The sequence below is a fragment of the Geospiza fortis genome, unplaced genomic scaffold, assembly GCF_000277835.1.
Source record: "Geospiza fortis unplaced genomic scaffold, GeoFor_1.0 scaffold186, whole genome shotgun sequence".
In the NCBI taxonomy this organism is placed as follows: Eukaryota; Metazoa; Chordata; class Aves; order Passeriformes; family Thraupidae; genus Geospiza; species Geospiza fortis.
This window is the reverse complement of record NW_005054331.1, coordinates 1,537,474-1,552,858: the sequence shown is the minus strand read 5'-3', so window position 1 is coordinate 1,552,858 and position 15,385 is coordinate 1,537,474. Positions and strand designations below refer to the sequence as shown.

At 37.0% G+C, this 15,385-nt stretch overlaps 1 protein-coding gene across 1 annotated transcript in view; it reads left to right on the top strand.

Annotated features, from left to right (window-relative positions):
* The window catches only part of KITLG (KIT ligand), a 121,515-nt gene that overhangs the window by 89,322 nt on the left and 16,808 nt on the right, over nt 1-15,385 (top strand). Inside the window, exons 2-3 of the mRNA XM_014307241.2 lie at nt 4,929-5,042; nt 14,092-14,154. Of these exons, the coding sequence (XP_014162716.1) occupies nt 4,929-5,042; nt 14,092-14,154 (177 nt within the window). The remainder of the gene's footprint in view (nt 1-4,928; nt 5,043-14,091; nt 14,155-15,385) is intronic.

Below are 15,385 nucleotides of genomic sequence, written 5' to 3'. Positions count from 1 at the left end.
AAGTCTTTTCCAACCTAAAGAATCTATAATTCCATGGTAATTACAAGGTAGATATATCAGAGAATCCCAGCTCACCTCCCGTGAGTTGGAATGACCTTGGTTGCAGGAAGTGTAACCCAGGTCTGTCACTCAGAGAGAACCCCAGCTGATAGGCTATTGTATTTGGTGAGACTGGGGCCAGTTTTGGTGGTCAAGGGGTGCACACTAGACTTAATCCCTAACTATGTTTTATTTCCTCCAGCTACTCTGAAGTAATTTCCGGGGTACTTGAGAATGTGCAGGGGATATTGCCAGTTCTAACTGTGCTTGCCAAGTACTTCATTGTTCCAGAACTAGGTGGTCTTAAGTGGGTGACTTCTTTTTCCACACTTAACTCACTTTTTCGGGGGGTTTGAGCAATGTTTAGCACTTAAGCACTATTTAGGCATGGCCATGTTGGTTATTAAAGTAGCACTGCCATTTGCAGGTATGAAGGTGTCACTGAATACCATGGAAATTGTAATTGGATTACATTCTGTATAAATGCTCTTCTTTCATTTAAAGATTTTTCTATTCTGGCAGTTAATTTCTTAATTGGTTTAAGACAGTTCTTCCATGACTTTAATTATTTAATCTCTATCACAGCTAGATAACTAAATAGACCTAGGAAAGAATTACTGTGCTTCTATGCATCTGGATGCTTTGTGGTTTAAAAAAAAAAAGCAGAGAAATATATTTTCTCGCTATTTACATTTTCTCTATATCTTCTTACAAAAGGTTTTTCAAGGCATAAGTATGAACATTGAGTTACCTGTCCATGACTGACCAGCCAGGGTTGTCTGTGGCAGAAGTTCACAAGCTGTGCCTCAGCAAAGCAGCATGTAAACACTGTCTAAGGGGCCAATATTGAAAGATGTTCCTACTCCAACGTTAACAGAAGTGGAAAATAAATTCGGGAAGCCTAGCCAGGGGTGAACATTGTTCAACATTGTCAGCTAACCTTCTTCAGCTGTGGCTTGGTTGTGGTTAATTGGGTGATTTGCTCAGGAAACTGGGCTGAAAAATTCCATGGCCAATATGATTTGAATACAAGAAACTTTAAATTGGAGAACCCATTCATCTGTGTAGTTACTACCTCTCCCTGTGCTTAATGATTTTTTGTGGTTTGTTATTCGCTTTTTTTTTAATGTCTTCAACCTTCTTGTGATTAGAAGTGTTATCGGGACAAACTAGATATTTGGGAATGTCCAGGCTTTCCAAAGTGTGGTTTATTTAGCAATGTGGTATTCCCCTTGCTGCTTTCCTCTTAAGGAATTAGCTGAACATTAACATGATTTTCTTTCATAGCATACTGTGAAAGAGATGTTAAACCACTCACTCAGCAGCCTTTGTCAACACTTGAGATTGTAAATGAAGTGAATAAATGAAAAGGATGTTGATTTACAACTGAAAGGTCTTCAACACATTGGATCACTAGCTGAGCTTCTAAAATGCTGTTTGCTGAAATTCTAGATTATGGCTTACAAGCAATAGTGCAAATCATTTGCAGAATAAACAAATGTGTGTACTTGAAATCCTTAGTTTTAATTATCCTTTTGAGTCTCATTATTTTTTTTTTTCCCCTTGCACAAACTTAAATATTCAGTATTTAAGAGATTTCAGAATCTAAAGACCACTGAATAATTTTTGAACCAAAAACAGGAAGAGGAACTTTGGTATATAGGTCCGCCTCCAGTCTGCTATATATCTTCAATTTAATGCTAATAAATGATGTGTGATTAAATTCTGAGGCCAGCTTTGAAAAATCCCATGTTAACTTAGGGTAATTAAATATGGAAATCTGTTATGAGTGCTTTGTAGGTAACTTTTATTTATGCTTAGTAAAGTATAAAATGGCCATCTCTATTTATAAAGCTATTGTTTAAGGTTCCCGTTTGTTCTGTCCTTGATTTAATTCAGTCTATTCAAGTTTTGCTCAAACAGCAGGTTTGGTCATTAGTAAATAACACGAAAATAGCTCAACCCTTTCATCTGTACAGTCCTTACGTATAATGTGCCTGAAGGCATGCGTAATGTAAATATTTTGTAAGTGCAAATAATCAAAAGATTTTGTATAATAGACATGTTGAAACTAGCAGTATTTTGAAGATTTTTCAGTTCCTGTTGGATGACACAGAGAGAAAATAAGCAAGAAAAACCTCAAATAATCTCAAAATTTACAAATTATTTGGTTTTAATAGCAGTTGCAAAATTATTATGCTTTTAAATCCCATCCATTTTTACATGGGAGAAAAAGTATTCTTATTTATTTACATAATTATATAATGTGTAGTGATTTTAAGCTTCATGTACAAAAGTAGTCTTATTTATTTACATAATTATATAATGTATAGTGATTTTAAACTTCAGAAGTACAAAAATTGACAAGGTGCATCAAAGTTTTGCTTTTATTTGGAGTGCACTACTGTGTTTATTAATATTACTTAGCTGATCTGCTGAAAAAGCAGTTCTAGTTAAAGAATTTTGTTACTTTTTTGATTATTAAACTGATGTGCTGAACATCATCCTATGACTATGACACAGTTCAGTGAACAAATTCCATCTTTACATACTAATCAATACCAAGGAATCCGATAAAGAAATTGCCAGTTCCTGGTGTGAACTCCATCTCCAATGAAGATGTCAGGGAAAATTCCCTGCCAGTGTAACTGCTAATGCACTGGTTTACTCCAAAGGTTGAACTACTCAGTTTTTGTTCTTGAAAGCAGTATAGTTATCATTATAGTTATAGTATAGTTGCAGTATATAGTTGTCATTAACTTCTTGCATTTTTAATGCAATTTATTTCCAAAAATTGTGAATAAGGAGGTAGCCTGTTAACTTGAGGTCACCTTTTGTTTCCTCTGTGATTCTGGAGCTTATGAAGGAAAGTGAGACATTTCTCTTGATCACTTGAAATCAGTTATTAAACAGCTTTGAGCTCTAATACACTGCAAGGAGCTCTCAAAGGTCTTTCTAAAACTAGCAGCATCTTTGCATTTCCCCAGAGCTCAAATTGTTCATATATATATAACTGCAAAGCTTTCTGTATCTTAAAACACAGACATTTTGTAAGATGAACTATTAATTATTCTCAATCTTTCACCTTGATAATTGTTCTCAGTAATTATTTGTACAAATATTAAAATAAAATTACTTCTAAATACTAGTTTTGTTGAAGCAAGAGACATTCTCAAAAGACATGCATATTGTAAATGCACTTTTCTCAGAATACTTCTGATTTCTTTCTCTGTGGTGTCTGAGAGTACAGTTTAGGGAAAGGCAAGTGCAGGCTCCACTGAAATCAGCAGTCCTGGCTTCTCTCATCTTTGACAGAGCATTTCAGCTGTGTCAGTTATGTGGATCAGAAAGCTGAAAAATACTACAGGAAAACAAAAATGGAAGTTGTCTGCCTGGCACAACTGACTAAAACCATCTCTGCCAGGGCAAGAGGTAGGGAGAGGTAGCTGGATTGTCTTTTCTACCAGCAGCCCACACCGGTTTTACCTAAGTATGTCAGGAAGCTGTATTCTAAGAAAGCAAACAACCAGTTTCACTTGTAGGATAGATACAAGATTTAAGAGATAAAAGATACAAGAAAGAGATTACTCTTGTCATTTAACAGCTCTTTTAGCTGAAGTGCCTGGCACTATTCTGTCAAGTTTATGAAATTCCTGAGCAATCTTTATTATCATTCTTTCTTAGGCCCTCTAGATTACTGTAATGATTCATCTTTTTAATCTGTAATTTTTCTTTTGCTTTCCTACAGAATTGTGTCGCTGTTGTTTCATTTGCTTTGCTCTTAAATTGAAAGGTTGGAGAGCACATGAAGGCGAGGGTGGAGGCTGGAGTTCTCTACCCGTCACACAGAACAGACGGGGCTGAGCTGTGTCTTAGTTTGTGCAAAAGCAAATCCTGATCTCAGTCCTGCCCTTATGGAGGCTGAGGAGCCTGCACAGGCAAATTCCATACTTGCCATAAATGTACACCATCATCGGCTTTTGCTGACAGCTTCAGTCAGCTGGCAGAAGAAGCTTCACAACCCGAGGCAACTTTTGATTATCCATAACTTAAATGCTTTAACATTCTGGAACTAGGGATCTGCAGCTTAAGCTTGGCACAGGGCTCTGTGGGAAACCAGCGAAGCACAAGGAACAACAGAAGGCGAGGAAGTTCAGGCAATGTAGCCAAGGAGACACCCAGGTGCATCACAGCTAGTTATCTGGTGCTTTTCTGTGTGAGTCTCACAAGCCTGTGTCAGTACATTGCATTGCTGTTTCCAGCAGGATTTAGGAGAGGAATGTAGTGCCAAAGCCAAGCTGGCACTTCTGAGAGGCCAGAGCACGTCACTTGGAGAAGATGTACTGTATTGCTGCTTGAGATGTCAGTACTTGGGCAGAGTCCAGTTGTGGGTTTGCTTGCAGTTTAAGTACTCAAATGAAATGGCTGTGATTATGAACTTTCTCCTTTTGTCTTGATCTACTCTGGTATAATTTTGTTCCTTATCATTTATCACATTAGAGCCACAGATCTATCAAGTGAATGACAAGTATATAATCAATTGTATTTTGATGATAAAGAATATTGCAAGATTTGTATCTTTCTCTTCCTCGCAAACTTTGCAAAAACACAGCTAAGATGATCCTGTGCAACTAACCTAATGGCTCAACAATAGGTTTTCCATTAACACTCTAAAGATATTTGCTTCCAGAAAAGATCAATTAAGTGCATTTTCATGGATTCCTGCCATGAAGATGGTACTGTAATGGTGGTACAAGTATGCATTCATGGAGGATAAAGAGTATTGTTGCCTCTAGACAGCACATATGAAAAACATTACTGCAGTCTCTTGTTACTTCATATTTGGTGATTGCTAACTTGGGGTTTCTTGTTTCTTCTTTACTAAACAGACTTGGATTATCACTTGCTTTTGTCTTCAACTCCTCCTACTTAATCCTCTTGTCAAAGCCCAGAGTTCCTGCGGGAATCCAATCACAGATGATGTGAATGACATTGCAAAATTGGTAAGTACCTTTTATTTTACATTATGTTTATTTTATTCTTTATGTTAAAATAATTGTCAGTGTCTAAGGGCACTTACATTTCTAAGCAAAGTTAGTAAACCTGTATTGGAACTAGGGGAATATTAAAAGAAAATCCATCAACATCTGTCACTTGAACAAAACCTTATTTTGCAGTGAAAGTAGTTCCAGTGTTAATTGAAGAGATTGCCTTGACCAAAATGGAGTGTATGTACATACGTAATTTCCTGACTCCAAACTTCAGTAACAATTACCAAAAATCTTTATTTCCTCAAACATTATTTCAGAGCAGATTGTTCCCCATGCAGATGAAAGATTATTGTCTTTGTGTTACTGACTTGCATGGAACAGACTGGCAGCAAACAGAGTTGAACTGAAGCAGAAGTCTTCACCTCAGGTATATGAAAGACAAGTGGCACACATAAAAATAGTGTGGTATTGGACATCATTGTAGCAATCAAAGCAATAACAATTGAACAGGTTTTGCAGTCTTTGGGTGTGAGTGGGTTACACACATTATATGTTTCTCTGCTTGCTGTACCCAGAAGTTTGTCTGAAAGACTCACAGCTTCATATGAAAACTAAATTCACTTAAGGAAGTTTTAACTGTTACTTAATTTACCACTGCATTAACCTGAAAAACAGCATCTGCTTGTGAAGTCAATTGGTGTTTAGCTCCACTGAAGTTAATAATTATGCTATTTTGCAGTAGTGCAGGATATAACACCAAGGTTTCTAAGAAATAATATATACTGAACGCTTAGCAAGCATATCTTCATCTGCATATTGAATCTAGCTGAAAATTGTGGCTTCATTGTGGGGAAAAAAGTTGCAACATCAGTGTTATTATTGTCAAACACTTATATTAAAACCCCTAGCATTTGCTGCCTGTGCAGTGTTCTTAACTTGTTTTCTTTGGTCCTTTTTATACACATTGGCACATAGTGTGAATCTCTAGGTGTGCTCTATAGTCCTACTTAAATGTTTAGTGCTTCAAATTAGTCCCTTTAGGCAGAATTTTGAAGTATTGGCATATTTATTCCAGATAATATTTCATCTCTTGGAAAAGTATTAAGCTTTGATGTAAACCTGTTGACAGCATGCAATAACAACAGAATTCCTGTGAGGGCTGGTGAAATTGTGTAGTGCAGGGATAGTAATAACTTTTTGTCAATTATGCATCCTGAAAACAAATGCTTTAACTTTCCCTGTAGTATAATTTAAATTTCAAAATCATATAAATACAGATTACAAAAAATGTGCAAGCAGTTTGAATAATCACACTGTCCAGGTTACCCTGTTTTTCTGCTACTGCCAAGCTTGAGTAGAGTGGGGTTGGGCTGAGCTTCTTTGGACAGTCCTCCATGAGGATGCTCTGTGGTTATTCTCCTGACTTAGACTCGTATCTTTCAGATCACCCTACAAATGCAAAATTGAGGTCAAGTTTCCAAACAAGTTCAAAGATACTTTGGGTTGGAGAAATAACAGACAGATGCAGACAGATGCAAAACATAGATTCTCTCTGTTTTGAGTTGCATGAGTTGTTTTGAGGAAAGCCTGTCTTCCTGTTTTGTCTGTGTTAATATTTGCAGAAATAATTTCAATGAAGTCACTTGAGAATTAAAAGGATAAGGTGAAAATAAGTTTAGTACTATCAATTTAGTATAAGAACTCTTTGGTTCAATTAATGTGACTAAATTGCATGTTGATCATTCTCTTTTGAAATTCTACAACATGGCAACTAAACATTGAGAACAAAAATTTAAAAATACATAATGGGGTTTAAAGTACTTTTAAAACAAAATTTTGTTAGTTGACAGTGTGACTATGAGGAGGGAGAAACCTAAAGAGAATACTGACTGATCATACTACTTTGTAGCAAGTACAGGGTTTTTTATGCTCTATGAACTACATCCTTAGTACCTATAAAAAGGACTCCAACATGATATTACTTAAAAATATGGTTCAGGTGACCTTATAACTCTTGCAAATTGAAGTAAAAATTTCATACCATTTCTGCTTTTTGAAACACCGTATACTCATTGAATTAAGGAGTGATATTCTGATGATGTGTATCTTCAAAATTCAACCCAATCCCTCAGCCACTCCTTGTATGACTCACTCTCTTGACCCCTCCCCAGCTTTGCTGCCCTTCTCTGTTGTTCCTCTTGCAGTGAGGGGCCCAGAACTGGACAAAGGACTTGAGCTGTGGCTTCACCAGTGCCAAGTACAGAGAGACAATCACTGCCCTTGTCCTGCTGGCCACAGTATTGCTGATACAGACCAGGATACCAATGGTCTTCTTGGCCATCTGGGCACATGTTGGATCATATTCAGCCAACCCTCAACCAGCACCCCCAGGTCCTTTTCTTCCAGGCAGCCATTGTTCCCTTAGCCTGTAGCACAGGGTAGAGTTGTTGTGATGAGTACAGGACCTGCACTTTGCTTTATTGGACCTCAGACAACTGGTCCCAGTCGACTGATGGAGCCTGTCCAGCTCCCCCTGCAGAGCCTTCTTACTTTCCAGCAGATCAACTCTGCCACCCAACTTAGTGACTGAGAGTACTCTTGGTCTCCTTGTCCAGATTATCAGTAAAGATAATGAATAAACTGATACTGGCTGACCCCAATAATGAGCCCTGGGGGATGCTAATCACCACCTTGTGGCACCATTCATCATCAGTCTCTGGGTTCAGCCATCCAGGCAGTTTTTACCCAGTGAAAGGTGTACTTGTTCAAAGCATGAGCTGCCAGCTTCTCCAGGAGTATGCTGTGGGAGACAGTATCAAGGGTTTTACTGAAATTGAGGTAGACAACATCCACAGTCTTTCCCTTTGTCTGGAGATTCTATGGGCCTCTAAGTAAGAGTTTTATTCCTTCACTCATCCAAAGAATCTGTGCCTGTAGAACATAGGGTCTTTAATAAATATCCTTTTCTTTCACACTGAGAACAAATTGTAGCCCGGAGGATTTCACAGAAATGTTATGTGTACAGTTATTGCTCATAGTTATTATGATGTTATCCACAAACTCTGTCACATTTGGACACAGTGATGTAAGCTTTATTCTCAGCCAGACTGTCATGTTCTTTAACCCTTTTTGTCCACATTTGTGAGTATAGCCCCATCTCTGTGTGCAATAAACTATCTGTTCAGCGGTAGTGAACAAATCCCATCACTTAAGGATATTGGACTCTCTTCCTCCTGTCTCATCACAAATTATCAAACATAACTAGTCTAGAGCCTAGCTTCAGTTTGGCATGAATCCTCCTCAGAGGCAGAGTATGATCTCTTTCATCTCCCCAAAATGTTAGTCTGTCCTGGGCCATTTCTCCTCACTGTAAAGTTACATCACCATCTCTCCCCAGCTATTCAGGTCTTCAACAAAGGTGTCTGATTTGGCTTTTGATGTTTCACAGACCCTTCAAAGTTCAGTTTTAAAACATTCATTGTTTTTCTTGTCATAATTGGAGAAAAAAAAAATTGTAGCTCTCTGAACAAACAAGTACATTTTTCTTCCAAATTCTTGGTGGATAAAAATCCAGTCTATGAAAAATCTTTTTCTAGCTTCAGCTTCTGTAATTTTGCTCTTCTGTCTGTACACATGCTGCTCTGACCCTTTCTCCTCTACTTATTTCCTTCAAGCTGTTCCTCCTTTTTTTTCCACTATCAATGGCAAGCTTCTTGGGTTTATCTTCAAAGGTACTATTAACACTGCCTGTGTTGTCATAACACATGCTGAGTTTGCCCTCAGCTTCTCCTCATTATTTCCATGGTATCTGTTACACTGTTTGTGGTTGCAGGAAAAATGCTCCTTGATGAACTCCAGGCAGATACCCATCCTCTTCCTATTTCATACTAAAATTCTTTGCAGTATGAATCCATAACCCTCATTTGGCTTTTTCTCCAGTATGCTTTCCCCCACCCCACACACACACTTCTACTGCAGTGCACCTACAGCTTGCTAAACAGTACCACAATTCCCTATCCAGTCTTTGTTTATTTGGTGCTGGGCTTGCTGTAAACTGGTACTGTAAACCCTCTACATCACTTGTAGAGAACTCCTAAGCATGACTGTGGCTGTGTTCTGCTCAACTCTATTGTACTATAGGGATATGAGAACATGCCTCAGTCAAGACCCTGAGTGAATATAGACATTAGATGTTTACTAAGCCTAAGCTATTGGAGAATTAGTAAGGCATGCTGTGCAGTGCCTGAAAATGTGGGTCATTTGCCTAATCAACTTTGTTTTGAGTAATAAATTGAGGACAGATGTGTCGTGTAACTTGTTTTCAGTAGTCTTAATCTGGATTTTCACTAGCACCATGCTAGACTCACACCAGAATAAAGAATTGGAGAGAAAGAAATTCAATAACTATAAGGTTTCTGACCATTAGTCAATGTAAGACCAAACCAGACTGCTCTTCATAGAAAAAATGACTTGTATACTTTGTAGGATTAAATTTATTCACATCTAGGTAATATAATTTTGTCATATGCAGAATATATCCTAAGCAAAATGATCTTAAGAAGCAAAGAACAATTGAACAATCATTTTTGGTTTTTTAATGGTGAGAAGTTCAAAAGAGCATAATTTCATACCAATAAAGAATGAATGTATTTAGAGAGCATTCATTCTGTGCTACTCACCATGTGACCTCCTGCTTCTTTTGTAATGAAAATGTCTGGAGGGAAGCACATTCCTTGGTGAGCAAATGTTCCATATTATGAAACTGTAATTGCAGCACCTGTCAATAAAGTCTATCCCCATTGTTCTTTTCAGCACAGTAAGTCAGCAGAAAGCTGCATCTCTGTAATTGTGCATTTGATTTTGCATAAGAATTAGAAATCAGTTGTTTATATGTTTGTTAAATATGAACATCAAAACCTACATATAAATAGAATTTTCATTGAGCTGTGCAGTATGTACAGAATATACCTACATATTTTTGTTTTGTTCTTTAACAAAATCTAAAATACCTCTTCTTCCATGAACTACCTCTCTAAAGAAATTTTCTTCTTTTTAATGTAGGAAACCCAAACAATAGTCAGGATTTACTGACCAGTTCCTTACTGGAGACATGCTGTCAAATACTTTGCTTCCACATTACATCTTTGCTGTAAATATGTACTTTACACTCTCTGCCACATTTGATTTTTATTTTTAAATGGATTTAACTCTCCTGAGTGAAGGGGTTATAAAAAATGATCCAGAGTTGTTATGCTGCAAATAATCTGCCACTATGACTGAAAAAAGTGTGAACGGAAATCGTTAGCATGTTGTCTTAAGCCAAATGATGAGGATTTTATTAACTGCTTCATTAGCAGATGAGATAGAGTGGATTGCAGAGATGAAGGATAGACAGTGGAATCTCCTGAAGGAAAAGAAGCCAGGGAAGCAGTGAGAAAGAGCTAGAGAGGGACTTTTGACAAGGGCATGTAGTGCTAGGACAATGGGGAATGGCTTTAAACTGAAAGAGGAGAAATTTAGATTAGATGTAAGCAAGAAATTCTTTACTGTGAGGGTGGTGAGGCACTGGAGCAGGTTGCCTGGAGAAGGAGTGGGTGGCCCTTCCCTGGAAAAGTGTCAGGACAAAGTTGAATGGGGCTCTGAGCAATCTGGTGTAGTGGAAGATGACCCTGTCCATGGCAGGGAGTTGGAACCAGACTGTCTGTAAGGTCCCTTCCAACTCAAACCATTCTATTATTTTGGGAAGAGAACAGGAAAAGGGAAATAAATAGAGAGAAATTCAAGGTAGAAATTATATCCAAAAGGAAAGTATGTTTTTTCCCATCATATGCTTCAGAGTAAAAAAGGAAACACAGACAATGGAAAATGGTAATTTTATTTTATTAATATACTTTATCTTTTATATATGTATAAAAATTATATTTGTGCTTGTCTCCTTATAATTATCATTGAAATCACAATAAAAGAAATTTTCAAGAGCAGTAGGCCTCATTGCAAAGGATGTGACGGCAGATAGGTCGTCTCTCATGTCTGATGTTGCAATGAAAGAGTATTTTATGGAACCTAGATTACTTTTATATCCGTTTTTCATCTCCACATCTATGTGACCATGAGCATTTTTTAAAACATGTTTGAGCTATGCAATGTTAACAGTGCTGTATTAAATATTCAGACCTCTCTATGTCAAAAGTAATCTTACATTCCCCAGTTTAAGATTTTGTTACAAGTGGGAATATAGCACTTATTGTTGGTTTTATATGGATTTAAAGATTCTTTAAAGAGCTAGATTCCCTGCTCTTCAACTCTTCTCAGCCTGTTAGGATATCTGCAATCACACACAGCTACTAAATCAGAGAAAAATTTAATGACATTTTAATAGCAATTCAATGCAAGATTATCAGTTGACATTCTCTATAGTAATCAAAACTGTTACTTCTGTTTAAACCAAGGTAATTTGTGCAGGCAGGTCTTTTGTGGCCCCCCAGATTTATCACTGTACTCATGGAGCTGAGATGGGGAACTAATAAAAAAGCCATTCTAGGACTCAGGTGGCTTCAAGGAACAGTTCTTTTCCAAACACCTTTGCTCAGGCAGGTCAGAGCCACCTTGTCATCTGCTCCTTGTTGGAAGGCACAGCAGTCAGACACCCTTCAGAGAGTGGGTGTGCAGAGTCCATTCATTCCTTTCAGGATCATTTCACCAGATGAAAATCCAGTGGTTGCGTTTGGATCTGAGTCTTGGTGGTTAGTGTTCAACAAAAGTTCAAGATTCATTTCAACAAAGCAAGAGTGTACAAAAGGCAGACCTAGTATAGACATATCTTTCACTCTTACATCAGGGGCCTTACCCTATTTTCTGTGTGAGAGTTGGGAAGTCCAAGTGCAATACAAATGTAAGTCCCTCACTTGGACTGAGATCCATCGTTTACCAGCACAGCATCTGACGTGTGGACTTCAGTCAACAAAACTTTAACAGGTTTTGTCTTGAGGCAGTGCATGTATTTTGTCTTTGACACCCTTCTCCCAGTGATCTTCATTTTTAGTAGTAAATTCAAAAATATCTTATCTGATTCACAGTCTGTCAAGGAGAGAAATATCTGAGGCTGAGCTGTTTGCTCCAGCTCTGATTGAGAAGGTGTAAGAGCTCTTGGGCACTTAAATTTTTTTAACTGTGCGTGAAAAGTGCTTGAGAGGCTCTGATGCCAGGAAAGTAGATTGTATACATAATGCATGTCAATTCTTGTAGTGTTCATTTATATGGAACAAATTTAATCTTCCAGTGACCTTTCTTAAAGAACAGTGGTTTTGCTGGCATTGCTAAGTGTGGAATCCCTCTAGAGTGAGTATGGGAAACTTTGCACAAAGAGTATCATCTTCACCATCTGTACTGCTTAAAGTGCAGCTAATCCTACCTCTCTAGGCATGCAAAGGAAGCTAGAAAAAAAAATTGAATGCCTATTCATATGCTGTGATGCCATGATGTTTTAAAGAAAAGAATAACAGACAAAAATATTTGGATGAGGATTTAGAATAAATCTGATGCTCTAAAGAAAGAACAAATGTCTTGAAATATTTTTCAGTATTTATAGCTTCTTGAATCATCTCACCAAAATGCCAGGTAAATAGAAATTAATATAGAGAATTTTAGTCGTGCTTCTGCTTTGGGAACGTGTAGGTATAAAAATAAAACAAGAATAAAAAAAGAAACAAAACTGGTTTATGGGAGGGAATTTTTAAGGGTTATTTATACAGAAACTGTTCTAAAGCTGCAGGAGAATAGTAGATATCATTGAGCTGAAAAATTGTATCTTAGCCCCCATAAATTAAAAAATGTCTGGAATTCACTTGTGTTTGGCTGTGTATAAGCATTGCCCTTGATCATTTCTAGAACCATAACGTTTTTGAATAACTGGTTTAATTTTTAATTGAAACAAGCTTTTAATTAAGAAATAAAACATTATGTTTTGCCAAACAAAATACTACCTAAAAACTGCTCAGGAGGAAAAGAAATCCCTGGGCTGGTTGCTATAGCAGCAGAATCAAAAGCAGCCATAACAGAATGGTCTTTAACCTGAAGTAGAAATGTTTTTGCACCAAAGGAGCTACATCTGTGCATATTGTTTTTTACTATGTGGATTTCAAACCAGGACAAGAAGTATCAATTGACACATTCATTGATAGAAGATAGGTTTATTGTATTATTAACCGTCATCTTATGATACTTTTGAAAAAATATTTCAAAAAACTGTGGATTTGTGGCAGTCCAGTGACTGTTGGACTGTTCATCTCCCAACCTAGCACATTCCCCAGATGTTCAACTATATCTCATGGTAGCATTGGAACCCATCTGTGGCAGATTGTATAGGATAATTCAGTGGGAACCCTTCTTCCACTCCTTGTCTTTGCTGCAGCGCATTTCGTGCTCACCCCCTTCTGCAAAGCTGCAGCTTACATGTGTGGAAGCTCTCCTTTGCCCCAGGACATTGCTATGATATAATGATATTGCTCATCATTACTAAGAAGCACAACTCCAAAGTTAATGTTGTACTCAAGTGTTTTTCTGACCTGGTACATAACTAAGCACAAGGCAGGCAAGTATTTAGGTTCAGATGGATGCTGAAGTTGGATGTTATCTGAAGGAAAAAGGGCAAGATACTTCTGGGTCCTCTACTGTCTATAGTAGAAGTTGTCGTGTAAACACTTCAAGGCATTAAAAGATGGAAGGGCAGTGGAGTTTCTGCAGTAAGGAAAAGCATCAGATCACTTCTTCTCAACCCATTGCTGACTTTAACTTTGCTGGGAAGCAGTAGCACTGACCATGATCAGATCAGATCTGGGCATATTGCAGAGCTGTGGAAAGGTGGTTCACTTGTGAGTAAATAAGTGTCAGTAGCAGTTCCACAGGAAAGTAAGCATGTAAGTAAACATTTTTGCCTGCACCTGGTAATTTACTGAAAGTTTGTGTTGATATTTGGTAGATTTTGTTGAATGCAGTAATGGAAATAAAATCTTACTTTGTGTAGTAAGTAATAACATTTTTATTATCTGTTTTTATTATTTAGGTTGGAAATCTCCCAAATGATTATATGATAACCCTTAAATATGTCCCGAAGATGGATAGTCTGGTATGTACAACCACTTCAGGTTATTCCCAATAAAACAGCTCACTGGAACCAGTAATGGCTGTAACATTCTGTACCTAGTCCTATGTCTTAGCAAGTTACAGTTAAATAATGTTTATTTCACTTTTCATATGGTTCCCAAGTATTTATTTAATAGAAATGTTGAGTGATTCCCAGTCCCTTAAAACTTTTATAATTACAGGGATTCTAGGAAAGTCTTTTTCTTCATAATAAGTTTTTAAACTTATTTTTTGTTAAAAGTCAAATTTTCATTGTGTTATTATTTTGTCAATATTATTTCATTGTGTCAATTGAAAAATATTGCTTTCTTAAAGAAATAGGTTCTCAGTAATTGTGCTTTGGAACATATGCTAGAAGTCCTCCTTGTTTCAGCCAGTGGAAATGCCACCCGAGCACAACAAATACTAAGTAGCCAGTAAAGAGAGCCCCAAGCTCAGCAAATGGTGGTGTCAGTAACTGAACAAACCAGAAGAATTTCAAACATACTTTGTGTTATTCTTTCTTTATAATCCCATATTTAATACATAGTGGTACTTTCAAATAAGCATTATCTATACATCTTAAAATTATATAACATTTTTATTTTAAAATTGTATTATTTTATTGATCAATCTATTACATATTTTTTGTTTTTCCTCAGTTTAGCAAAAAACATTTTGAAGTCTTGTATTGAAAACTTGGTTGTTGCATACATTGCAATAAAAAGGAGGAAAGGAAACAAGTTGAAAGTACAAATTATGTTGAATGCTATATTGTTTTAAGGCAAGGAGAAAAGTAAGAAACTTATGATTTTGTCAGTTAAACTGAACAACACTGTGCCTGTCTTAAGAATTAATCATTGTACAAATACATCAGTAGCTGAAAAATATTTACTGGATGTAAGAAGCTGGTTTTGTGTCTGTACAAAGTTTTCACTGTAAAAATCCAATTTGTATGTGATAAACATCTGAAAATGTGTCCTACCCTACAACAATGTAGCAAATCTAGCAATATTCCCTATTGATATTGGAAAATTATGCCAGAAGCAACATTCAATCCTGAATAACAAGAAGATGGGAGGAGGAAAAGGAGGGTGCAGGATAGTGAAGGGCACTGAGTTGTGGGGTTATGAAGGGTTATGTCAGATGTAGAAGTGTTTTTAAGAGTTTTGCTGGAAGCTTGAGGCTTTCACTCAAACTTAGAGTACTTTGGAAAACCCAGTTTAAAGTTGGTT